Raw genomic sequence first — 27,050 nt, 5'->3', positions numbered from 1 at the left:
AAGAGGAAATTAGAGCAATAATTAGGAATTACTTTGCCCAACTTTATGCCAGTAAATTTAACAACTTAAATGAAATGAAAGAATACCTTCAAAAATATAGCTTGCCCAGATTAACAGAAGAAGAAGTAAATATCCTAAACAGTCCCATCTTAGAAAAAGAAATAGAACAAGCTATTAACCAACTCCCTAAGAAAAACCCCCAGGGATTTAATGTAATTCTACCAAACATTTAAAGAACAATTAACTAGGTATATAAACTATTTGAAAAAATAGGGATTGAAGGAGTCCCACCAAACTCCTTTACAAACAGACATGGTATTGATATAAACCAGGTAGGCTGAAAACAGAGAAAAAAAATTATAGACCAATCTCCTAATGAATATTGATGCTAAAATCTTAAACAAAATATTATCAAAAAGATTACAGAAAATCATCCCAGGATAATACATTATGACCAAGTAGGATTTATACCAGGAAGCAGGGCTGGTTAATGTTAGGAAAAATTAGCATAATTGATTTATCAATAACCAAAATGAACAAAACCATATGATCATCTCAATAGATGCAGAAAAAGCATTTGATAAAATCCAACATCCATTCTTTAATAAAAATACTTGAGAGTATAGGGAATAAATGGACTTTTTTCTTAAAATAGTCAGGAGATATATTTAAATGCGTAAGCATCATATGCAATGGGGAAAATTGGAACCTTTCCAGTAAGATCTGAGTGGCAAGGTTATATCACTATTATTATTCAAATTGTATTGAAACACTAGTCTCGCAAAAGAGTCAAGAAAGAAAAGGAATTAGAGTAGGAGAGGAAATAAACTATCACTTTGCAGATGATATGATGTTATACTTAGAGAACCCCAGAGATTCTACTTTAAAGCTATTAAAATAATTCATAACTTTAAAAGTTGAGGGTATAAAATAAATCCCCAAAATCCTCCGATTTTATACATCACCAACAAAAACCAACAGCAAGAGATAAAAGAGAAATTCCATTCAAAATAACTGTCCAAGCATGAAATATTTGGGAATTATCTACCAAAGGAAAGTCAGAATTATATGTGCAAAATTACAAAAAAAACTTTCCAAACAAAAAAATCAGACTTAAATAATTGAAAATATTAATGCTCTTTTGGATAGGCAAAATATAATAAAGATGACAATACCCTAAATTAATCTATTTATTTAGTGCTATACCAATCAGACTTCCAAGAAAATATTGTAATGATCTAGAAAAAATAACAACAAAATTCATATGGAAGAACAAAAGATTGAGAATCTTAAGGGAACTAATGAAAAAAAAATCAAATGAAAGTGGCCTAGCTGGACCTGATCTAAAACTATATTATAAAGCAGCAGTCACCAAAACCTACTTCTCCCTGTGTTAGGTAAAAATAATTTATAGAGAAGTAAACAAGTCAGAGAGATGAATATCTTGTCTATTTCAGGAGTTGTTAGGACCCACACGAATTCCCCCCACCCAAAAAAGGCAAAAAACGTCAAAGATTCTTCGCATTGCAGCAAGCTGCTGCCTAGTTGGTGGTAATAAATGAAGCAGCACACCAAGTTTGTAGGTCATCAGCAATCCCACAGAGTCAAAGATTTGTAGTGCTGACAAAGGAGGTGCTTTTGTTAGGGTGATTAATTCAAGGGGAATTATGATCCCATCTGGGGCTGGGGTGACAGAGATAAAAGGAAGTGGGTACAGCAGTCAGAGGGTAAAACGGAGTTTCAGATCTCGGCTCCGCTATTTAATGCCGGGCATATGGCGGGGCTTAACCTCTGGAAAAGCATCTCTAAACAGGGAGCAGAGGAGGGGTGGGAGGAGTCATCCAGCTTGACATACTTCATTGGTTAGCACTTCTGATGGCGAACTTTTCGCTGCAACAAGGTTACCGTGGGGGGCGGGCTGCAAAGAAGGCGTTAGTTTGTTACGATGCAGGTGACAAGAACACCTGCGCAGGGCCGGAAGGAGGTGATGGATGGAAGGGAGTAAGCAGAGTAGGAGAGCGGGTCACGAGACGCCCAGGGCCGCTCCTCCTTCCTCCTCCCCCCGCCCTCTCCGACTATTCCGGCTGCGCTCCTTAGCCCCGCCCCTCTCCCGCGCTCCGCCCCTCTCCCGCGCTCCGCCCCTCTCCCGCGCTCCGCCCCGCCGCCATGTTGTCCCCTCCGCTCTAGATGGAAGCGGCTGGGGTCGGAGCCGGGCACTACCCGCGAGTCTTCTCCGAATCTGTACCCCTGTCCCGCGCGGAGCCGGCCCCTTCCCGCTGCGGCTTTTGGCTGTCTCGGGCCGCGACCGGGTGAGTAGAGCGGCAGGGGAAGCCGGGGCGGAGGGCGCCTGCTGCGCGTGCTTGGGCCACGGAGTCCCGGCCTCTCGGGAACTTGCAGGGGAGCCGGGCGCTGGGGCAGCGCGGAGGGACTCACGCTTACCCTGGAAAAGCCGGATCGGGGTAGGGGCGTCGCCGCTCATTGGTGCCCAGAGGGGGCACCCCCGGGGGCCTTTCACCTCTGACCTCCGACAGTGACGCTTTTCTCTTCTCCGTGGGGGTGGGGCCGGGGGCTGGTCACCCGCTTGCTACTGGCTTGGCTCTGCCGCGGGAGGAAGAGGACCGAGTTATTTTCTTCACTTCCCCACGGGCAGGACCAGAAGAGCCCTCGCCACTTTCCTCCTTTGCCTAACTGGGCCGGCAAGTCCCGGGACGCGTTAGAGACTTCCAAGTCCTGCTCTTGAGACACAGAATGGGGCGCGGAGGGGACCCCCCGATGCCCCCGGAATATTCTGCATTATCTTGTTAGTTTGGGGTTTGTTTTCTTCCAACTGAGACGGGACGAGAATTGTAAGCGTTCTCCCAGGAAGTTTGGCGTGGGGGCGGGGGCAGAGAACGCCCTGTCTCATGACCCTACTTCTTTGGAGGAATAACTTTATCCGCCCTGTTCCTCGGTTATCACGTGACCGGACTCGTTTTGTTGCTTTTTTGTCGCTCGCTTAAAAATCTTTAAACGGAGGGAATTTTTCGTTTTAGGACCGTCCCCAGTGTCTCCTTCCCCATATAGCTTTCTTTCTGGTGGGAAAAAAACCCCAAACCCCTCAGTTTCCAGTCTCAGTTGATTACATTGGAAAAACCTCCAAGGATGCAATTAGGAATTTAAGCCGGAGTTACATACGCTCTAATTTTGTACAGTTTTCATGGAAAACTATCTAATTTGCATTTACAGGAAGTCAGAATTTTATTAGAGCACATCAGTTGAGTACAAAGTTGTTCTTAAAGTAATTGTCATTTAAAGCTTTTGATTTGTTTTTGTCTAGCAACTCATTTTAGTAAACTATGTGGAGACAATGGACCTTTAGACACTGATATTTATGTAGCATTAAAGGTTTACTCAGTATTTTACATATGTTATTTCATATGTATGAAATCTATGAAGCACACATTCCTAAATATGATTCATTTTCGTTGTATTTCATTTAATTGAAATCGTGTTGAAGCAAAACTATTTCAGGTTAATTTCTTAAGCAAAGTTCCAGACTTTGATAGCCTAGAACTTAGGAAACGGGTACCTTGTGTTATTTTAAATTTTCACATCTGAAATAGGTAGCTCTCTTTTTATATTTTTATAGGCACATTGTATTGTGGAACATATTGGTAAAACTCTCCCCTCACCTCTCCCCCTCCCCCATTGAGATAAAATTATTGGTAGGACTTTACCAGGGTTGTTAGAAGCTTCTAGAGAGCAGGAACTGCTTTTTTTTTTTTTCACCCTTTCTGGCACATAGTAGGCACTTGATACTGACAGTAAACTTTAAAGCGCTATATTAATACTAGCTAATTTTACTCTTACTGTTGCTGTTGATTATTTGGGAGCTTTGAGGCTGAGGAAAAATACCTTTTGTGATTTTTTTTTCCCCGAAGTTTTAGGATACTCTCTGTTTCTTAGGGCAGGTCTGTAGTGAGATCATAGTTTGGTATTCAGTGGTACTTCTTCCTTTCGATTCTCTTTCCCTCCATTTTTCTCAGTCCCTCTTCCCCACTGTAGATCAGATATTTAGAAATGCTTGTGTTGTACAAATGCTATTCAGTCCTTTGACTTTAACATCACATTTAAATAAAGAGCTCAATCTCAGCACTAAGTTACTGGTCCTAGAATATAGTAAACAGCATCAATAAGAGACGAAACTCTTACCTCCAAGTATCACTATCTCTTTAGGTCTTGATTTTGTATAGTTTTAGACTGGAAGAAATGAGAATGGGACTTTCCTTAGGTCTTGATTTTGTATAGTTTTAGACTGAAGGAAATGAGAATGGACTTTTGATTGAAGCATTTCTAATAGGATTAGTAATTTTAATATGGGTGTCAGTGGATCTAAAGGCTATTGACCTTTGATTATGGTTAGAAATACTAAAAAGCAAGTGATATCGTTTGTCATTTAGTTTTTTAAAGAAGTGTAGATATGGCTTTGCAGCTAGCTTAGTTGCTTCTTTGGGAGAAGTTACATATATGCTTTCTAGATCTCAAATTTTTCATCTTTAAAAGGGACTTGCACTTGAGACCAACTTCTAATCGTGTATGTGATTTTATGGAAGAACAGAATTGTAGGCTAACTTATTATGATGTGTACTGGAGTTAGTCAGAAGGTGTGGAATTCCAATCCTTGCTTCTCCTTATTTCCATGTGATCTTTAGATAATCATTTTACCATTTTGAGCCTCTGAGTTTTCATCTGCAAAAAGATGTGAATTCTAAGATTCTTACAGGCTCTTAAATTTTTTTTTTTAAAGTAACAGTTAAGCAGGATTTACATACGCTCTAATTTTGTACAGTTTTCATGGAAAACTATCTAGTTTGCATTTACAGGAAGTCAGAATTTTATTAGAGTACATCAGTTGAGTACAAAGTTGTTCTTAAAGTAATTGTCATTCAAAGCATTTGTTTTGTTTTTGTTTAGCAACTCATTTTAATAAACCATGTGGAGAGTTTAACAATGGACCTTTAGACACTGATATTTATGTAGCATTAAGGTTTACTCAGTATTTTCATATATTATTTTAGATGTATGAAGTTTATGAAGCACACATTCCTAAATATGATTCAAATATTTGTAGTGCTGACAAAGAAGGTGCTTTTGTTAGGGTGATTAATTCAAAGGGAATTATGATCCAATCTGGGGTTGGGGTGACAGAAGATAAAAGGAAGTGAGTATAGCAGTCAGATGGTAAAATTGAGTATCATCAAAAGGAGTTTCCAATCTTGACTCTGCTACTTAATGCCAGTTTGATTATAGACAAGCCTTTTAATTTCCTTGGGCCTTAGTTTTTAAGGTCTCTTCTGTCTACCAATTTCTGTGAAAGAGCATTGTTTTCCAACCAGTGATTCTTGGTACTTTGGTATGCCATGAAGGTTTTATCAATATACTTATACATTACGTATTTTTATCTGCCTGCCAATTTTTGCTTTTTTTGTGGGGAGGAGCTAGTGATAGATTTTGTTTTAGATTTGGGGGGAATAAAAGGCCCAGCACTCTGTCCACTGCGCCACCTGATGGCCAAGTATGGACATGACATGGTCAAACTGGGGCCTTACCACTTTGATTTTGGCAGGTGATTGAGATGGGAGTGAGTAAAGACTTGATTAAGGCTGAGCTAAGAGCCTTTATCTGGGTGGAGGTAGTGGCTGAGGAAGGAGGAGTTATAGTCCACAAATGTTGCAAAAGCATGGGCAGTTATTGGCAATACATTGGATATAAGACATAAGAGTGAAGAATTGGGGACAACATCTAAATTGTAAGCCTAGAAAACTGCAAGGATGGTAGTTTTAGGAGGAAAAAAAGTTTAGTCTTAGACATGTTAAGTTTAAGTTGTCTGCTGGAGATCCAATTGAAAAGTAGTTGAGAGATTTGAAGATTCATCAGCATTAAAATAATTAAATCCTTGGGAAATAATGGGGTCACTAAGTAGTATAGAGGCACTAGAGAGCTGAGGATAGAACCCTGAGACACACCTATTGTTAGAGGGCATGAACTGAAAGAGGGAGTTAGCAAAGAGATTAGTCAGATGTAGAAAGGACAACAGAGGGAGAAAATGGTGCTCCAAAATAGAGAGTATCAAGGAGAGAAATCTAGGAAAATGATGGAGAAAATAGGATGGACTACTTCAGAAGGTCTTGGGAATCTTTATTCCTGGAGTTCATTTAAGTTAGATTATGTTTGTTTTGAGATCTTTGTTATTGCTGAAATTTTAAAAATTAAGTGACATATAACTAGACTAGTATGTTAGTATGAGTTGAAGGAGGCCTTCATTGTGTCTGGTATAGGGTATGTTCAAAGAAGTCTAGTACCTCTGTTATGAAGCTGCTGAGCACTTTCCTTCTTAAACCAGGTTTTAAACCCTAAGTTAGGGGGGTGTCAATGAGTGTATAAATACCTTTGTTTTACTTATTATTAGTAAGTGTTTAAAAAGTAGTCTTGGGGCAGCTAGGTGGCACAGTGGATAGAGCACCAGCCCTGAATTCAGGAAGGCCCCTAGTTCAAATGTGACTTTAGACAATACTTCCTGTGTGACCCTGGGCAAGTCACTTAACCCCAATTGCCTCAGCAAAAAAAAATGTTGTATATATTTATCTCAATGATGATTAGTAGATTAATAGGATTTCTAGGAAAATTGGGACAAGATAAAGATAAATTGTGTAATCTCTGGGCAGTCCTTTATAATCAAATGAGGAAGGTGGAGTAAGTATTTTTTGTTTTGGTGAAGTCATATCAAGGCATCATTTTTTTCCCAATATGCTTGCACATTTTTGCAAAGTTAATTTATTGGGAAGATTTATATAGATATAACATCAACAGTGAATTTTTAACTTAAATTTTTGACTACTCTTATCTAGAATGCACCAACTTCTTTATTGTCCTTTTCCAATTCCTTGAAGTTCAATTCTATCCATAGAAATAGCTTTCTTTAAGGCTGGTCCCATCACCACCTCTTTTCATAAACCTCTGATATCCTCCAGTTCAGTGATTTTGGACAATTCCCTTACCTTCTCCAAGGTTCCTCATTTATAAAATGAGGGAATGGGACTAGAAGATCTTTATAATGTCACTTCTAGCTCTAAAAGTCATTTGAATGCTTTAAATTTTGTAATAGCACTTAGTTGGATCTTTATCACACTTTATCACACTTTATCTATTGAAGTCATAGTCAAGGGATTTGTCATTTTCCACCTTTCCATCTCTGGAACCCAGCACATATCTAACAAATGATATGTTAAATTGAATGCTTTCTTTTGTTGTTGTCCTTCATTCTTGAAGCAAACCAATAATTATCAGGAGGGTGATGTCTCAACTTTTAAATGACTTGGATTTAAATGAGGGAGAGCTGTGCTTTGGGAGACCTTGGCCTTTTTAAGCTAGGAGTTTTCCCAGGCCTCAATTTGTTTGAGGAAATACAGGAATGAAAGGCTAAATAAGAATTGAGGTAAAAGATGGCCTAGTTTACCTTCCCAAAAGAATTAAACCAAGAGTAGAAGACCCTCAGTTTGATGATCTTTTGAAGTTACTTTTTAAACAATTTACAAAGACAAATTTTAATTAATGGTCAATAAAAAGGGAAAAAAAATCTTTGAAAGATGAATGTGATTGTAAAGAAAAGACGAACATTTCAATATATTGAAGTTTAGGGGAAAAATAAGATTTTAAAATAGATGACTATAAGAATGTGCTCTTATGACATGCCATTAAGGTTGAAAGACATATAGACATATTTGTCTTTAGTGGGAGAAAACCCCATTTTTTCTTTTTACCTTAGTAAGTAAAATTTGGTTTTGTGCTTGAATTTAAAACGTTTGGTGTATTAAACAGTTTTTCTTGGACTGCTGAATTTTTGCTTTAAGAGTTGGCAAATGTTTTTGACTTACTTTGTCTCCTTTTTATGTGTATATGTGTGAAAGAGGCCAAGTTTATTAACATTCTAAGAAAAAATACTTCCTTTTTTTGTTTGTTTGTCTTTTGATGCAGCAAACATTGGAGTATGATAATGGTAGAAACTAGTCCACATGAGAAGTCTACATTTATGGGGTGTGGCTCCTGGCATATGGCTGGCAGATATTCTGGCTCCAGCTCATGCTTTCCCTCCCAGATGATTAATTTTTTTTAGGGCTGTAGGACTGGTGGTTCCATTTTAATCACCTGTTTAAGCAAAAACAGGTAAAATGTGAGATGAAAACAGGACAGGAAATGTAAAAGTAGCTTTGATTTAAAAGTATTCATTTCTTTTTGCTATCACAATAATTCCTTGTTTATATTCTGTTAGAGCTGTTCTATGTAAAATTTGTGACTTTTTTCCCCCCCAGCTTTGGTCTTTTTATCTAGTTGTTTTTATCTAGGGGATCTTTGTGATCCCCTTTTGGGATTTTCTTGGCAGAGATATTGAAATGATTTGCCATTTCTTTATCCAGCTCTTTTTGTAGATGAGAAAACTGAGGCACAGAGGGTTAAGTGATTTGTCCAAGGGTTACATAGCTAGTGTCAGAAGACAGATTTTGAACTCAAGACTTATTGCAGGCCCAGCATTCTCTCCACTCAGCCACCTAGCTACCCAGATTTGTGACCTTGTTGTTATTGCTTTGGTTTAATTATAACACATATGTGTGTGTGTGTGTGTGTGTGTGTGTGTGTGTGTCCCTTACCAGAATGCCCACTATGTATAAAATGGGTAGTTTTTTTTTCTCTGATAATAAATACAGTAATAATCTAAAATAACTAGTACTCTTTCTCTGTGTAAACGAAACACTCAAGTGAAACTGTTGGATTATTATCAAGATTTCAACCTTAAATACTAGTGAATGTTATTGAATAATATTAAATACTATTATAATCAGATAAAATTGCCATTACTACTTATCTCCTAATCCTTGGCCCATTTTTGTCACAAATTTCTTCTGATTGGCCTTTCTAAAATATTCTGTGATGGAGTTTTGGCTCCATGTTTCATTTAGCAGGTCTTGCTGGCCAATCCCATGATAGCTTCCTGCCTGTAATTTCCGTCAGAGCTTGGAAACCAATTGCATGTTTCTGGATGAAACACCTCTGTGTGTCTCTCTCTTCATGCCTTCTCTTCCTCTCCTACCTCTTGAATTGATACTTTCCTAAAACATGATCTAAATATGAGAGTAGTGTTATCAGCTATACAAGTTATGAATCATATTAGTTGATGTCTCAAGTTTAAAGAATTAGTCTGCTTCCTTAGTTTTGGAGGTGTGCTAGCTTAGTGGAATAGATGACTGTCTGCCATCTCCCATTAATCTCCCATTAGAAGTGATATTCTCTAATTGAACTCCCTCTGCTGTGATTGTGACCCAACAGTCATCACAAGTTTTCAGCAATCATCCCTAACATTTATCCTATTTTTGTATACTTATCTACCTTAGTAAAATAGCAGTGACATAGTTTATTACCTAGGTGTCAAGTGTTAGCAACTCCCACTTCTTTTTAACATAATATTGTATTTTAAAATGTATTAAAACACACAATTACTAGTATTTCTATGCTAAGGGCAGTACCAGAAAGTAATTAAGATGAGAGCCCTACTTTTCTAATCCATCAGTTTCATGTAAGTTTTTTTTTTTTTTTTTTTGTGGAACTTATCTTAATTAGCAATTCAAGTGTGGTATAGGTCCCATTCAAATTCTTCAGTGCTGTCTCGGAAATAAATTTTGCAAGAAAAACGAGCAGTGTAAGCCAAGTTAAAAGGTCTAGTGTGAGGAAAACTTTGCATTTTTAAGAAGTGATATTTATAAATGGCTCCATCACAGATAAATCTTCATATGTAACAACATCCAATTGTGAAATATCTCTTATTTGGTAGGATTTGATGTTTCTCCCTTTAGAACAAGCATATCCTACTTTAGCTTTTGTGTAGGGAGATGGGAAACAAATGGAGACAGACTGATAGAGTTCCCTTTAAATAGTGGGAAGTTCAACCTTAAGTAGGAAGGGGCATATATTGCAGAGATGTTTGGAATATTTGGAAAGATCTGACCAGTAAAGGCATGAAAAAGTCATAGTATTCTCATGGAGAACTGGATTTTTGGGACTAAGTTGCAAATCACATTAGTGGTGAGAAGGGCTGACAAGAGAATTCATAAACCTATGGAAGTGGAGGAATGCTTCAGTAAGATAGTAGTCAAAGAAAAGCTGCCAACAGAAGGACAATGTGGTACAATACAAAAAGATCTTGTAAGTGAGGATATAAATGAGTGAAATTCAGTTTCTCAGGAGTCGAAGTGTATAAAGGTTTTAAATTTGTAAATTTGGGGGAAGTCTTTTGTTCATCTTTTATTGTGTAAATATGATTTCTGTTTTTAGCTTCTTATGAGCTTTGGACACCTTTGTGGGGGGAGTGTCAGTAACTGAAGTGTTCAGGTTTTGTGTGAAGACAGTATGTCAAAGTATCAAAGAAAGTTATACTGATATTACATGAACATATGGAGATAATTTAATTAATTTATTTTTGTTCTAGGCTTTATTATTCCAATGGTTCCAGGCAAGTTCCAGGGTTCATTATTCAAGTGGTTCCATGCAACCAGTTGTGTACTTTCTTTATGTTTATCTGATAATAAAAAAAAAAATCTATAGCACCATAGGTTCTTAGATCTATAACTGGAAGAGACAAATGAAGAAACTGTAGTCCACGTAGGGTAGGTGATTCTTACAAGGTCAGAAGTAGTATAAGATTGGTATTCAAATTCATTAAAGTCAATGCTTCAAATTCAGTATTTTTCCTACTTTTCTTGCTGTTTACAAAATAGCTAAATTAAGTGGTTAAATTTTTTTTTTTTGAAGAACCCTTGCCCTTACAAAAAAAGATTATTTACAACATCTTAAAATAGCAATTTTCCAGATCCATTTAAACTAATTTACATTCTTTGAGCATGTTATCTGTTTTTAAGTTTGCTATAGTACACATTTTACTTGTTTATTAATATTTGAACTTTTTATATCAGTCTGAACAGTATCGTCTTCACATGAAATGTATTATAGGAAAAGGAACAAGATAGGGAAATATGGGATAGCTTATCCAGGATATGGGCTTTTTCAGATCTTCAGCTGGTGGTTATTTTCTCAAATGATTTTCAGATACATCTGATAGAAAATTTCTTAAGCATCTCTTATGTGGCAGTCACTTTACCAAACTAATTAAACAATTCTGCATTCGAATGGAATATAAAAATATGCTCCAAACCTAAATAATACAACTTTATAGCTTAAAACTGCACTGAGATTTTTGGAATACCCTCTATTTGGATAATTCTCCTCCTCCTAAGAGAGATGGATGTTAGGTGATAAAAGTTGACTAATTACAGTGTGTTTCAGGAATTTCAAGACATAAAAAGGATTATATAATAATAAGAACTATTTTCCTCAGTGTTGAATATTAGCAATATCTTTGTATGAAACTGTAACTCAAAAGAACGTTACTTTTATTGCTGAATTTAAACTGGAGGTATTACTTTCAATTTAAGTTTTTGGAAATGAATAAAAACCATTGTGGAAGACTCCTTAAAAATTTGAACCATTTGGAGAAGCAATTTGTAAACATAAATATTTTCAATTTGGCAACTTTTTAGCTGACTATGGCAGTGGAAGATTCTGCTGTTAATTGCACCCACTTGGGTAACAGGTTAATTGTTTCATCTTACTAGCTAATTTCCTTTTGTAATTGGTAATTGCTTTTTTTTTTTTTTTTTGCAAAATGAGTTTCTCATCAGACTTTGGATGACATATTGCCTTTGAAGAAATGTGTAGAAAGTAACATTTAAATAAATAAGCCAGGATAAAGAAATGAGAAGAGTAGGAATAGGATTGAATAACCAAATTCTCATCTTTTACTACATCATAATCAGGTACAGAGCATTTATCATCATTTCTAGTATATATATTTCCTAATAACTCTGAAGTTCTTCATATATATGTGTGTGTATGAATGCATATACACTTACACATATGTATATTTATTTAAATGAGCCTTTGAAGGGGGATAATATGATAGAATAAATACTGCTTTTGAAGTCAGGAGACTTGGATTTTGAATCCTCATCTGTGATGTTGGGGAAATGACTTTTGTTTGTTTTTTGTGTTTTTTGTTTTTTTGTTTTTTGTTTGTAAAATGAGGAGTTTGAACTAGATGATTACTAAGATTGGTTTAGTTTTAATATTCTACTATTCTAAATAAAGAACCACAAATGAAGAAATTACAAATAGACAGTAGTACAATGTTCTGGATTATGTCCATAGAGTCATATTTGCCTCTAGTTTGTACCTGTCTTCACTTGGTACAGAGGTGAAGTAAGCAGAACTAGGAAAACAATTTATTCTACAATAGTATTGTAAAAATGGACAGTTTTGAAAAACTTTCAAGGAGTGTAATTGGCCATGTTGCTAGAGAACTAATACATACTGCCTACCTCTTGACATAGTGGTGATGGATTAAATAGATAGAATGACACACATTTTTGGAAATGGCCAGTATGAGAATTTGTTTTGGTTGAATAATATATTTGTAATACGTGTGGTTTAAACATTTTTCTTCCTGGTGTGCTTTTTTTTTTTGGCTGGGAGAGAGGGAAAATTAAAAAAAGAAAATACTTGACAAAATAAAATAAAATTGGGTCTTTTCTTGCACAACTTTCTTTTATTCAGTTCTGCTTGCTTTTTCTTGACTTTATTTTATTAAATTCTATTATCACTTTCTCACTTAATATAGCAGATCCATTATGGTTAATTCTCAGTCTTTACTGATAAGAGTATACTCTTGATCAATAAAGAAAATACCAATGGATGTTTAACTTCATTTTTTTTTTTTTTTTGGTTCTTTGAATTTCATCTCCAGATTATATTGATGTGATTTAGTTTGGATTTATACTGAGATCTTTAAAAATTCATTCTTCTCTGCTTTTTAAAGTTTTGATATTGCTGTGATAGCTCAGTTTCTCCATCTTATTTGTAAATTACTATACATTAGAAATCATTTTCCATGGCTACCATGTCTCATCTTGGCAAGCACAAGTGTTTGCTGATATATATGATTTGTGGGTTGCTTTTTGTCTCTGATATATATAACTGACCAAGTTTAATTGATATACTACTTTCTTTTTCAAAGTGGGTGGGGTTGAAAGAATTTGGAACCTAAAAATTAAAAAAAAAATAGATTGTTAAAAATAATAAAGTTTTAAAACCTTGAAAAAAAGATAGTCGATAGCATCATCAGCTTTTCTATTCTATGCTTTTTATAATTTATTAGCTTATTTAGACAGGTAGGTCTTAATGTTTTTATAATTTGTAAATAATGTCATCTTCAAATTGTCTTCCTTTCTGGCTTGGTATTGATTTTAACCTTTGCTTTAATCTTTTGTTTGCATAAAGGTATCTGATTCTTAAATTGACCTGTATATTAATAATCAGTCTTGATGTGTCAAACAATATTGTTTTGTGATATAATGCTTGCTTCAGCTCTTAAGCTCTGTTGTTGAAAAAAGTATTTGTTCTGTTAATAGGCATAAAGCTTCTGTAGTCTTTATATCTGTCCTCTTTCATTCTTGATCTTTTGCTATATTATGCACCTTGTTTTGCCATCCTTGGCCTGCATTGTTTTCATCTTGTATCAAAGTATTTGCTAACTTAATGTTGTTATTCACAAAACTTCCCTACATTTCTTTGCATCATATGTTAGAATATGGGCTGTGACATTTTCCTAGTGTTGTTTTTTTTGTTTGTGTTTGTTTTCACAAAGAGTATAATCAAACCAAGGTCATACCTTCTCAAATGTTTATCATTGTCTTTAAGTTCAAAGTAAAGCCAATTTGACTAGGGAAATTCTGTAAAAGCCCTGTTCACACACAGATTTTCCTTTCTCTACTACTAAATAATCTAGCAAGTTCTTGGAAAATATAAAATTGGTTTATTACATATTCTACCTGTATTCTGGCAGTACGGCGAACATACTAAGTAAGACTTTCTTTTTTCTTTTTAGAACAATGTTGGTAACGCAGATGATGCACTTAAACTGAACATTTTTAAGGTAAAATTTACAGCCTCATGGTTTTTTTTTTTAAAGTTTGCTTGATTATTTCTAGAACCTAGATTAGTTGCAAAATAAAAAATTATTAGAAAGTAGAATTGGAAATTCTTTAAAGAAAACTCATCTTGTACATTGTATCATTTTACTGTAGATGATGATATATGACTTTATATGGTTTATATAGTTAATTTATTTAAAATTTATTAAATATAAAATTAAAATTATTTTCTTTAAAAAGACTTGAAAGTATATCAATTCAATTCTTCAAATATTTTTATAATGTCTATTGTGACTTTTGAGAATGTGATATTATTTCCTCAACAGATACCCAACTTTTTTTTTTTTTTTTTTTTTTTTTTTTAAGATAAAGCTAGTTAAACATCGTATAACCTCTCCATATTCAAAATGTCAGTTATTAAGTGTTGGAACAAGTGCCCCTAAATTAGAAACTGGAAGTATTTTTATCAATTGCTTTTTAAAAATTTTAGCCTAAATATTTCAGTTTTAATGATTTAAAAAAACTTAAAGTGATTTATAGCTTTTAGTCCTCTTTTATAATGTCAGATTTGTGATTTCATGCCTCACTTATGATAGAGAATACCCTTTTTGCCTTAGACAGATCTCATCACTGTTTCGGCATATCTACTTAGCCTTCAACCTGGGTTTCCCAAGCTTCATTTTTTCCTTTTCAATTCATTCTCCACAGAACTGTCAAAGTGATATTCCTGAAGTACAGGTGTGAGTCCATCTTAACACTGCTTAAGAAACTAAAAGAGCTTGTGCTTATTTCTGGAATAAAATACATTTTTCTATTTGAAATTTAAAATCCTTAAATAGTCTGGCTTTAGCCTTTTTTTTTTTAATTAAAGCTTTTTATTTTCAAATTATATACATGGATAATTTTCAACATTCACCCATACATAGAATACTTGTATTCTAATTTTTCCTACACGGCAAGTGATCTAATAGATGTTAAACATGTGCAATTCTTATATACCCATTTCCACAAATATGCTGCACAAGAAAAATCAGATCAAAAAAGAAAACAAAATGCAAGCAAACAACAAAAAGTAAAAAATATATATATTTATTATAGCTTTTTATTGATAAAACATATGCATGGGTAATTTTTCAACGTTGCCCCTTGCAATCACTTCTGTTGAAACTTTTCCCTTCCTTCCCCCCCCCCCCCCCCCCCCCCCCCCCCCTTCCCTAGATGGCAGGCAGTCTCATATATGTTAAACATGTTAAAGTACATCTTAAGTACAATATATATGTACATATTTATACAGTTGAGTGAAAATATTATCTTGTGATCCATACTCGGTCCCCACAGTCCTCTCTCTGATCGCAAATGGCTCTCTTCATCACAAGACTATTAGAATTGGCCTGAATCATCTCATTGTTGAAGAGAGCCATGTCTATCAAAATTGATCATTGTATAGTCTTGCTATGTGTAATGATCTCTTGGTTCTGTTCTGCTCATTTCATTTAGCATCACTTCATGTAGGTCTCTCCAGGCTTCTGTGAAATCATCCTTTTCATCATTTCTTAAATAATATTCCATTATATTCATATACCATAATTTGGTTCAGCCATTCTCTAACTGATGGGCATCTGCTGCTCAATTTCCAGTTTCTTGCCACTACAAAAAGGGCTGCCACAAACATTTTTGCACATGTGTAGCCTATCTTTCTTTTGGAATTTGTTTATGGCTTGTCCATTGCTTTTTTGAGATTGGGCAGCTTTTTATTTCTCTTTTTGTTAATATGGATGTTTTATAATTTTTTGTAAATACTCATTTCATTTGGGTTATCAGTTTTATTAATATATAATTTGGCAAAATTGCTAATAGTTACAAATAATTTATTTTATTTCTTTGTTCTGAATTCATCTCTTTGGTTTTTGTTTTTTTTTCCCATTTTTGATATTGGTAATTTGTTTTTCTTTTTTTAAATCCAGTTAGCATTACCCCCCCCCAAAAAAAAAAAAAAAACCAACAACCAAAAAACCCCAAATCCAACACTAAAAGTATTTATTCAATTGATTTTTTTTGGGGGGGGGGGGAATTTTGATTTTTTTTTTTTCCCAGGATTTCTATTTTGATGTTTAATTGGGCCTTTAAATTTGTTGGTATTCTAGGGATTTTTTAATTGAAAATCCAATTCATTGATCTGCTGTTTCTCTTTCCTTGATGAAAATGTTTGGAGATAAAGTTTTTCCTTAAGAGAAGCCACATTTCCAAAATTCTGATATGTTGTCTTATTGTTACCATTATTTTTAATGAAATTGTTTCTCGGATCTGTTTATTGGCCTACCTGTTTTTTAGGTTAAACGTAAGTTAAGTAATATTAATGAAATATTAATAAAGAACATATGAAGAAACTATTAAACTAATCAACTCCAATTGATTTTTAATAATTAAATTGGCCCTTTATTGTATATACTTTTATTGCCTTATGTGTGTGGTCTAACCACTTTTAATGGTTAATATTTCTGCTTTTCTGCACTTGTTTGTGAAGTTTTAAATGTCCAAATAACTTAACATGGTCGACTTTTTATAAATGTGCCATATACAGTTTAGAAATATGCAGTCTTTTCTGTTTCTGTTCAGTAATTTCTAGAGGATTATAATGTTTTTAAAATTCTATTCAGGATCTTTAGTTTTTTGGTGGGGGATTAGATTTATCCAGATCTGAAAAGGGTAGACTGAAGTCCCCCACTATTATAATTTCACTATTATAATATATAAATGACAACAAGTCATTTAACATTTCTTTATTAGATGCTGTTATTTCTCATATGTATGTTTAATATTGATATTAATTTATCATTTAGGCCAAAAATTATTTTATGAATTAAAATTTTATAGAATATAGAAATTATAAAAATAACTTATAGAATTAGAATTATTTTATAGAACTAGAAAAATAATATTCATCTGGAAGAACAAAAGGTCAAGAACATCAAGGGAATTAATAAAAAAAAAAAAGTATAAAGAATGCTGGCTTTAGCAGTACCAACCTAAACAATATTATAAAGAAGCAGTCATCAGAACCATTAGGTACTGGCTAAGAAAGAGTGGTGGATCAGTGGAGTAGATTAAATATACAAGAAACGTAAGGCCTATAATAATTTAGTATTTAAGAACTCGCTATTTCACAAAAATTTCTAGGAAAACTGGAAAATAATACATTAGAAACTCTGCATAGACCTACATCTCATACCCCATACCAAAATAAGGTCAAAATGGATACATGATTTGGGCATAATGGATGACTATAAACAAATTAATAAAGCAAGGGATAATTTACCTATCAAATCTTTGGAGACGCTAAGAATTTATGATCAGAGAAGAACTAGAGAATATTATGAAAGACAAAACGAACAACTTTAATTATATTAAATTAAAAAAATTTTGCATAAACAAACCCAACAGAAACAAGATTAAAAAGGAAGTACAAAGCTGGGAAAAAATCTTTATAGTCAATGTTTTTTCTGATAAAAGATCTCATTTCTAAAATATATAGAGAACTATGTTAAATTATATAAAAGTACAAGTCATTACCCAATTGATAAATGTTAAAGGATATGAACAGTTTTCAGATGATGAAATTAAAGACATCTTTAGCCATATGAAAAAATGCTTGAAATCATTATCAATTAGAGAAATGCAAATTTAAACAGCTCTGAGGGACTACCTCATACCTCATATTGGCTAAGATTAAAGGAAAAGATTATGAAAATATTGTTCTATAAAAAATGAAATAAACTAATTTTAGAAAGGCCTGGAAACGTTTACTCAAACTGATGCTAATACAAGCAGAACCAAGAATATATTGTACACAGTAACAGCAAGAATGTATGGTGATCAACTACGAAAGACTTGATTCTCAGTGTTTCAGTGATCCAAATCAATCCCAATAGATTTTCTGCTTTCAGAATAAAGAACTATGGCGATTTAATGTAAAACAACAAATACTATGTTCACTTTTTTCCCCCTTTTATTTTGATTTTTCTTTCAACATGGTTCATAAAGCACTGTGTGTTAAAATAAATTGAAAAGTGGAAAAAATGTATCATTTAAGGGTACCTTTCAGCATAACGTAGTTTCTCTTTTGTCTATTTTTGCTGTTGCTTTATTTGATATGATGGTTGCTACATGTACTTTTTTTTCTCCAATTGAAACATAAAAGATTGTGCTCCAGCCTCTTATTTTAATTCTTTATGCATCTTTCTGATTCAGGTGTCTTCCTTTTCTTTTCCAACATATTCTATTTTTGGATGAATTGTAAATTTCCCTTCATCCTATTTTCTTTATTTTCCCCCCTCTCCCCCCTCACCTTTTGAGAAAGGGTGGTGGAGGGTGGTAGGAGTGAGTTTAACACCAGGGTCTTAGGTTTAGTATAATCTGCTACTTTCTTTTCTTTTTCTCTGAAACCTCTCTTTGAAATTCACCCTCAAAAGTTTGTTTTGTTTAGGACTAATCCCTCCCTTTAATCTATACTCCCTTTGTTCTTCCCTTCTCTTTGCTTGAGTGAAATAAGCTACTATGTGCTAAGTGTATATTTTTTCCTCCTAGTGAAATTCTAGTGCTGTTTGCTCTCTTCTCTTGTTCATGTAAGACTTCTACTTGTACACTCTAATAATGTGAGATAATTTTCTCTTGTCTTTCTCATCATCTTGTTCCCCCCCTTCCCACCTCCATCCCTTTTCTTTTCCATTCTTCTGTGATCATCAGAACATAACTCTCAAGATTTTTGTCTAATTAAACTCTATGGCCTCTCCTAACAGTTTTGAAAATATCAGGACATATAATATTTCTTATAAGGAAATAGTTTATCCTTGTTTAGTCCCCTATGATTGCTCATTTATGCTCATGTGTATTTTTTTCCCTTTTTGTATTTGTATTTCAGAGTTTCAGTGCAGCTCTAGTTTTTTCATCGGGAGTGACTGGAAGTTCTGTTTCTTTAATGGTACATTTCCCCCCTGTAGAATTATACTTAGTTTTGCTGGGTAAGTAAATCTTGGTTGTGTAAGCCTTTGGGAATATTATATCCCAAGTTTAGGGTGGTGGTTGGTAAACATGTGATTCTGGATGCAGTCCCTTGTATTTGAATTCTTTCTGGCAGCTTGCAGTATTTTTTTTTTTTTTTTTTTCCCTTTATAATGTTACTTTTTCTTTCTCTAGAAGGTCTGGAGTTTTGTTATTTATTCCTGAGAGCTTTTATATGGGATTTTGAAAGGTTTGAGTTGAACATTGAAATATATCTAGGCTCCTTTTTTGTTCATGGCTTTTGGCTATTATATTCTTAAATTCTTTTTTCCTTGATCTGTTTTCAAGTTCAGTTTCAGATAAGAGATACCTTACATTTTCTATTTTTTTCTATTGGCTTTTGATTTTATTTTAATATTTCTTAATTGTCTCATAGAGTCGTTTTCCATTTAGTCTGTAAGATGTAAAGGGTGAGGTTTTATACTTAGGATTTCAAATTGTTAATTCTTACATAGCTTTTATTTTCCTTTTTTTCTTCTGATATTTAAAAAATCATTTTATAGCTCATTAAAAAAAAAAAAAAAAAACCTCTTACATTCTCTCCTAGGAATTCTAATTGAACTTGTTACCCAAGCTGTTTTTCTAAGAGGTTTTGCCGATAGATATTAGTCTTTTTTTCCTTTTTTTTTTCTTCTTTCCTTCCTCCCAATTTGTCTTCCATCATCACGGTAGGATTCTTTTTTGTTTGTTCATTCTTCCATCCCTCTATCCAGACTAGGATTTGATGTTATGGCCTGGCTCTGTGCTCTTTTGAAGGGAATATCTGTGTTGATCTAGTTATTTTTTTCTTGGAGTATTGATTATTATGTTGTTGTAGGATCTCCAGGTCAGCTTAGACTGGGAACCTGAAAGCTTTCTCATCTTTCATAGTTGACCTGAGTTTAGGTCTGAGCAGCACATTTCTGGGTCTACCTTGATTTAAGTTCCTAATAGGCTTATAGTGCTGCATTCAGCCTCTGTCAGCTAGCTAGAAAGCTCTTCAGGTCCAGAATATCAGCAGGCTCCCCTCTAGTCTGGGAGTTCTGCCTGATTATTCATTTTAGATTCTACCTTCTTGCCCAATTAGTTTGTAAAGGTCTCATATTGTTACAAAAGTTCCTACTTAGGAAAGATGGGTTGACAAGTCTCTTTTTAAATTGTAGAGATGGTGTATAAATGTGAGTTACAAAAAATATTTTCACATTTACTTATTCTGAGTAGAAGCAGTAATTAAGAGGTGTTTTTTGTTCATGTTATAGTAACGAAACTGCTTTTGGTTATGTTAGCCTCTTTTTAGTCATTAAGCAGCAAAAATTAAAAAACAACTATATGTATAAATGAGACTTCAACATAATTGGGCAAGAAGGTTAGTGGTTTGTATGAATTACCAGTTTTTTTTTAATAGGTAAGGAATCTCAAGTTGAATTCTTATTGCACGAACCTGGATATTGCACATGTCAAATTGTACACTTAGCTTCTGTTCAGCAAAAGCTGGATAAAACATTCTGGTGGTGGCCTAGACCTCATTGATAGTTATATCACATGAGTTTATTGTACTAAAAAAAATGCCTGCATGGAAAAATGTTTTCCTTGAATAGTGATATTTTTTAAATCTTTACATGTAAATAGGTCTTAAATATAACATTTTAGTTCAAGATTGTGAAAATTGTCCAGGAAAAGTTGGTGTTTTTAACATGTTAAGGTAGATCTCTAATAGGGGTATGAATGGATGCAATACTTGGAGGCTGTGGAGAGTGGAAATTATATGGGCTGATGACAGTATAGTAGTGTTGGACAGAGGAGAGTTTATGAAGTTGTGAGGAAGCATTAGGGCTTTTTAAGAAAGCTGGTTTAAGAAAAAGGAGGGAACTAAGAGTAATCCAGTTAGTTAAAAGCTCAGGGGAAGTAGATGCAAGTTGTACTGATTAATTTTGTGGGGGAAGAAGATAGGAAGAAACTATTGAATTGTGGAATTGCGTTAAGAACTAGAAAGGACCATATATAACAGGGCATTAATGGTTTCTACCATTGGAACTAAATTTTGGCGGGCCTTAAATAATGAGAGGAATTTGTATTTTATCCTAGATGCAAAGGGAATTGTAGGAGAAGGTTTTTGAGTAGGGAAGGACATACTGTACTTTAGGAAGATTATTTTTGAAGTCACATGAAGATAGTTTCGAACAGTGAAGACATTGGTGGCAGAAAGCTCAAGTAGGAGACTGTTAAAAGTGTCAGACAAAAATATAATAAGGATCTGGAGTAGAGTGGTGGCATTTTTAAGTACAGTAGAAAATAGTTTAAAATTTTGGATGTGGAACGAACAAGACTAGGTACTTGGGTTTGAGAGGGATGAAGAAAAAGAATTGGAGGATAACTTTGAGGAGTATGGTAGATCGCTTCATTTTACAAATGAGTGGGTTTAGAGAAGTAATTTGCTTAGGTCAGATACTTGGGTAGTAGAATGGAAGAGCTTAACTTTAATAACTAGAAGCTTCTAAACTTTCAATCCTTTCTGCTTCAACTGGGTCTGACTTAACATACTGGAGCTTTTCAGTTAACTATTTGACCACATTATATTTAATATGCTTCCAGAATTGTGTGGAAAGTCCTCCTTAATGTGTCTCAGATCTCTACATTCAGCCTTAGTTTCTTCTGAACTGCAGTCAGATATTTCTAGCTGCCTTTTGAACATGTAAAAACAATGTCCCGTGTATATCTGAAATAACATATCTAAAACACAGGATGCATGATTTTTCCCCTCAAAACTCTTCTCTTGAACTTTCCTATTACTGTTGAAGATACCACCATCCTCCCAGTTATTGAAACTCAAAATTTCGTTTTTGTCTTTGACTCTACACTCATCCCATATCTCTAGTTCATTATACACTCCCTTCTTGCCACTCATCCACTTTAAATTAGGATTTCTAACTGGACTTCAAATTTATTCTCAGTTCTGATATTTCCACTACTCATTTGGTAAGGTCGTTTTTCTAAAAATAAAACAATAGAAAACATGGATATGATCATGTCACACAACTTTTTCACCACCTTTCCTCCCTCTACTTCCAGTGACTTCCTATTACATCCAGGAAAAAAATCTCTCTTGCAACAAAACTCTCCCATCTTCTGTCTGTGCCTTTGTGTTGGCTGTCCCCTCTCCCTGGGGTGATTTGCTCTGATGAGGATGTTAGAGACTTTCCTTCTGAGAATTGCCATGTATGCCATGTCAGCTGGTAGGATGGACCCAGGAAGTAAAAAGGGGCTTGGCCTCTGAGGCAGGAAGTTGTGTCTTAACAGGTGTTTCCTTGAGAAGGCTGTCCTTTTGCTAGATCTTTTCTTAGGAGGCAGCACTAACTCCAGGTGTCTCCCTTCTGTGGATCTACTTACACAGAGCTGAGTGGGCTAGGCACAGGATAATCCCAGAAGAGAGTAAATATAAATAGCCAGCTTTGGCATAGGCGAAAGAAAAGGGTGTGGAGAGAAGTAGAGAGGCAGAGATGTAGAGAGATTCAGGGATGCAGAGAGAGATGCAGAGACATACATACACTTGCTCTTGCTTCCTGCTATCCCCTGCTGAGATTACCAATAAAGAAAGGCCATTTGGCACTTTAACATCTGTCTTGTCTCCATGTCTGTCGGGGAAAATTGGTATGTATGGCCCTGGCAATCAGTAGCCTCGGAGGTAGGCCAAAGCTCAACTAAAATGTCAATTTACTTTACTCAGTAGGATGGCCACTGGGAGATGAGTTCTTTGTGTCAATACATGAAACAAAATACATAAAAGAAATGGTGACCAGTATTCACACAGTATTCATACTTTTATTCTGTTCCATATCATTTGCAAAATAGTGATAATTCTTTACCTGCTTTATTGGTTTTTTTGGGGGGTGGGGCAGTAAACACTTTGTAAACCTTAAAATAATATACAAATAGCTATTTGTTTCTGGTTTGAAGCAACAATAAATTTTAGGATAGCCTCTGGGCTGGTTTCTATGCCTTCTCAGGATATTTTAATAATTGCCTTATTTAGGTTTATGAAGCATTGTTTTTACTCCTTCCTTCGAAAAGAAGGGTCATGGTTTTGACTTGTCAGTGAATTGGATTTAAGTGAGGATGGGTTGTGCAAAGTCACTAACTTCACTGTCTCCTCCTCATCTGAGTCCAGTGGCAAGACATAAGAACAGGATTGCTAGAGATGAATAACCTTATGAGAGGCATTCTCTTTCTCAGAATGGTGTAGCCAAAAGAAAGAATATTTAGATGATTCGGCAGATTCTTTTTCATCTGTTCTTCTGGGCTATATAACTCTTGATATTTTACTTCCCCCATATTAATTAATTTGCAGTGGTCAGGGATTCTGTTCTCTCATAGCTTATAACATGATGGATTGAGAGGCAGAAGGGACCTTAAGACAATTTTTAACTTAAACTCCTCATTTTGTAGATTACAGGCTCCTGAAGTTACTTTCCCAGTAGTCATTCAGATCCTCCAATTTTGGAATGTAGGAACATATGTGTAATTGCTTTTACTGTAGTGCAATAGATGAAAAGGTTCTATTTCAGCTTTAGCATAATGGCAATAATGTAGGATTTGAGTTAGGAAAAGTAGTTTTGAATCCTGATTCTTGATATTTAATATATGTGGGATCATGAACAAATAACTAACTTAGTCTTAAGCTACAGTTTCCTGTATGTCAAGTGGAGTTAACATAATACATGATATCTAACATGGTTTTTGTTGGGAGGGAAAGATGTTATAAATCTTAAACATACAGTTGTGAATTAATGTACCTCCATTTAAAAATACAGGCTTCTGAATTCAGAGCCTTTAGTTTTTTTCATTGCACAATCTTGATCATTCTGAAGGAGTCAGTGGGTGCCTTTGAGAAAATGACTAATTTTATACTGCATTGGATCTAGGGATACAGGAAAAAATATTTTTTTCTCCATTTCTTTAAAGGACACTATCATGGTATTGTGTATAGTTTACTCAGGAAAAAAATTAAAAGATAATTCACTGAAGTATGAGTATTATGCTTAATGCTGAATAAAGAATTGTCTACATATAGAAATAATACAGACTTATCAAAATTTGGTACTAGTGATGAATTTTTCTACCACAGCAACATTGGAGAACTAGCTACTGAGATACAGAGTTATGATCTGCATTGAAAGGAGGGAATACACATTCTAACAAAATCATGGTTTCATTGAAAATATTCAGATAGAAAATAAGCATTTTTCTCTCTGCATATAAAGAAAATGTTCTTTTTCTAAATACAGACTTTATATCATTCTTGTTTTCTCATTGCTTTTGGAAAAGAGATCACAAAAGTATACATTTCTCTTTCCTACTCTTCCCAGCAAAATAACAAACTATTAGCTAACAAATTTACATTTTCAATTTACTTTTGTTATTTTTTAGTCATTTTTTAGTTTTGCATGACTTCTCAGGACCATTTTTTTGTGTGTTTTCTTGGCAAAGATATTGGAGTGATTTGCTATTACCTTTTCCAGCTCATTTTACAGATGAGGAAACTGAGGCAAACACGATTCAGTGACTTGCACAGGATCACACACTAGTAAGCATCTGAGGCCAAATCTGAATTCAGGTCTTCCTGACTCCAGGTCTGACATTCTATTCACTGTGCATTTTTGCTGCATCAATTTACTTTTGCCCCCTTTAAACCCTTCTGCTTCATTAGACAACAGCCAATTAACATGTCAGAATAGTTCTCAGCAAATGAATTGTATAATATAGGTAGTCTAACTTATTGTTAAGCCTAATATATTATTGGTTAAGACTGCTAAACAAAGTAACTTTAATGAAAATCATTAAGTATTTTGAACAAGATCAAATTTGTTTCCTTAACGGCTTTTTTTTTTTTGTCTTTAATATCAGTTGAAATTAACCAAATGATGTTTGCTTGTTTTTCAAACTATTTCTGCTGCAGTTTTAATTCTTTTCTAAAATTTGAGAAAGTAGGAAAATTTCACATTTCTAAGAGAGAGAGTCTGTCCCATTGTCAGTCTTTTATATGTTATCAAGGAAATCTCATTGTTCTTAATCTTAGAATTATAAAGTAGCATTTAGACATGCAAAGAAAGCCCTTTTTTTGAACATAATTATATATTGATTTGTTAATTTTGTAATAGTTTTACATGGACTTTAATTGGAGAAGCAGGCAGTGTAACGTGGTATAGTAGGAGCACTGAACTTGGGAATCAAGAGTCCTAGCTTAAAATTTCTGTCCCTAGACAAAAAGGAATTCTTTCCCTATTGGAATTTACCCCAAATAAGTTTTAATTAGCTTAAGAATATGTTAGATGAAGTAAAGCAGTCGGATTCTACTTTTATGACATTTAACTTTTCTAGTTTTCAGTTTCATCTGTAAAGTGAGTATAATAGTCTTGGTGTTACCAGGATGTACTGCCCACAAGTGAATTTTTACTATGATAGAGAGGTAGTTTAACTCAGAAGTTTGTAGTCTTCCCTTCATATAGTTTATTTAAAGAATCATAAAATTTGAGAATTGAAAGTGAGATGTCACTGGTTATCTAGTCCAATCCAGGCCCAAAAGGAATCCCTTTTTTAATCCTAACTGATTGTCCCTAAAGCCTGCTTGAAGAGTTCCAAGGATAGAGAGAGAGCAGAGCTCACTTCTTAGGTAGCCCTTTTCATAGCTGACAATGAAAAAGAGAATATGAATGTTGCTCTATTTTCTTTAGCTGAGTAATGTATCTTACTATTTGTGTAAAAAAAAAAATTAGTTTGTCTGAATTTATCTAAGCAGGAACTAAAAGATTTACTTTTATGATCTCTTTTTATTTTATAGGATTTTGGAGTAAAGAGACTTTATTAAATGATGGCAGGAAAATCATCACTTTTCAAAGTAATTCTTCTTGGAGATGGTGGCGTTGGGAAGAGTTCTCTTATGAATAGATACGTCACTAACAAATTTGAGAGCCAGCTATTCCACACAATAGGTGTGGAGTTTTTAAATAAAGACTTGGAAGTGGATGGACACTTTGTAACCATGCAGATTTGGGACACAGCAGGTCAAGAACGCTTTAGAAGCCTGCGAACACCATTTTACAGAGGTTCTGACTGTTGCCTTCTTACTTTCAGTGTAGATGACTCTCAGAGTTTCCAGAACTTGAGCAACTGGAAGAAAGAATTCATTTATTATGCAGATGTCAAAGAGCCTGAAAGCTTTCCTTTTGTGATTTTGGGTAATAAGATTGACATAAGTGAAAGACAAGTTTCTACAGAAGAAGCTCAGGCCTGGTGCAGGGACAACGGCAACTATCCTTACTTTGAAACAAGTGCAAAAGATGCCACGAATGTTGCAGCAGCTTTTGAGGAAGCTGTTAGAAGAATCCTTGCTACTGAGGATAGGTCAGATCACTTTATCCAGACAGATACAGTCAATCTTCACCGAAAGCCTAAGCCCAGTTCATCTTGTTGTTGACTATTAAAAAGTTTTGCCAATAAAGCTCTAACCAACTCATTTACAAAATGGAGCAAGGGAAATGGGAAGAAGAACAATATAGAATAAAGGTCCAGGAAGTCCAGTTGTAATAAAATTTAAACTAATCTACTACTGCTTCATTAGAAGGTGGAAGGGAAATATCCATTCATTAAGTAACCTATCTACTGAAGGCACGTAACATGTATAAACAAAGATTGTCTCTAATAATAAATGGTTACTTAAAATTTAATGTGCAACTTACAGAGCTAATAATAAATCAAATGAATACTTTAATTGCAAATAAAATGAAAACTTGAATTTCTGGAAGCACTACTTGGGTTTTTTCCCCCTAGAATTCAAATGGAGAACACATTTTTTGTATGTATATATTTTTACAAAATTAGCATTTCATTCTTGGTTCACTGAAAGCACATTTTTAAAATGCTTATTAAAGAAATAAATCACAAGAT

The 27,050-nt window shown here is 34.5% G+C and overlaps 1 protein-coding gene across 4 annotated transcripts; it reads left to right on the top strand.

The window, feature by feature from the left end:
• Positions 1-2,188: 2,188 nt before the first annotated feature.
• RAB9A (RAB9A, member RAS oncogene family) lies at positions 2,189-27,041 on the top strand. 4 transcript variants are annotated; one of them, XM_003765572.4, is made up of 4 exons: positions 2,189-2,309; positions 14,027-14,074; positions 18,991-19,090; positions 25,945-26,898. In XM_003765572.4, the coding sequence occupies exon 4, from the start codon at positions 25,972-25,974 to the stop codon at positions 26,578-26,580; it is 609 nt and encodes a 202-aa protein (XP_003765620.1). In that variant the 5' UTR covers positions 2,189-2,309; positions 14,027-14,074; positions 18,991-19,090; positions 25,945-25,971; the 3' UTR covers positions 26,581-26,898. The 4 variants fall into 4 exon arrangements, with proteins under 4 accessions (XP_003765620.1, XP_031814854.1, XP_031814855.1 ...); XM_031958995.1 differs by lacking the exons at positions 2,189-2,309; positions 18,991-19,090 and adding an exon at positions 2,713-2,800 and having other exon boundaries at positions 25,945-27,041; XM_031958994.1 differs by lacking the exons at positions 14,027-14,074; positions 18,991-19,090 and having other exon boundaries at positions 2,232-2,309; positions 25,945-27,041.
• The last annotated feature ends 9 nt before the right edge of the window (positions 27,042-27,050 follow it).

This window comes from Sarcophilus harrisii, chromosome 3 (assembly GCF_902635505.1).
Source record: "Sarcophilus harrisii chromosome 3, mSarHar1.11, whole genome shotgun sequence".
In the NCBI taxonomy this organism is placed as follows: Eukaryota; Metazoa; Chordata; class Mammalia; order Dasyuromorphia; family Dasyuridae; genus Sarcophilus; species Sarcophilus harrisii.
Note: the sequence above shows the minus strand (reverse complement) of the source record. Positions and strands in the feature narration are given on the sequence as shown.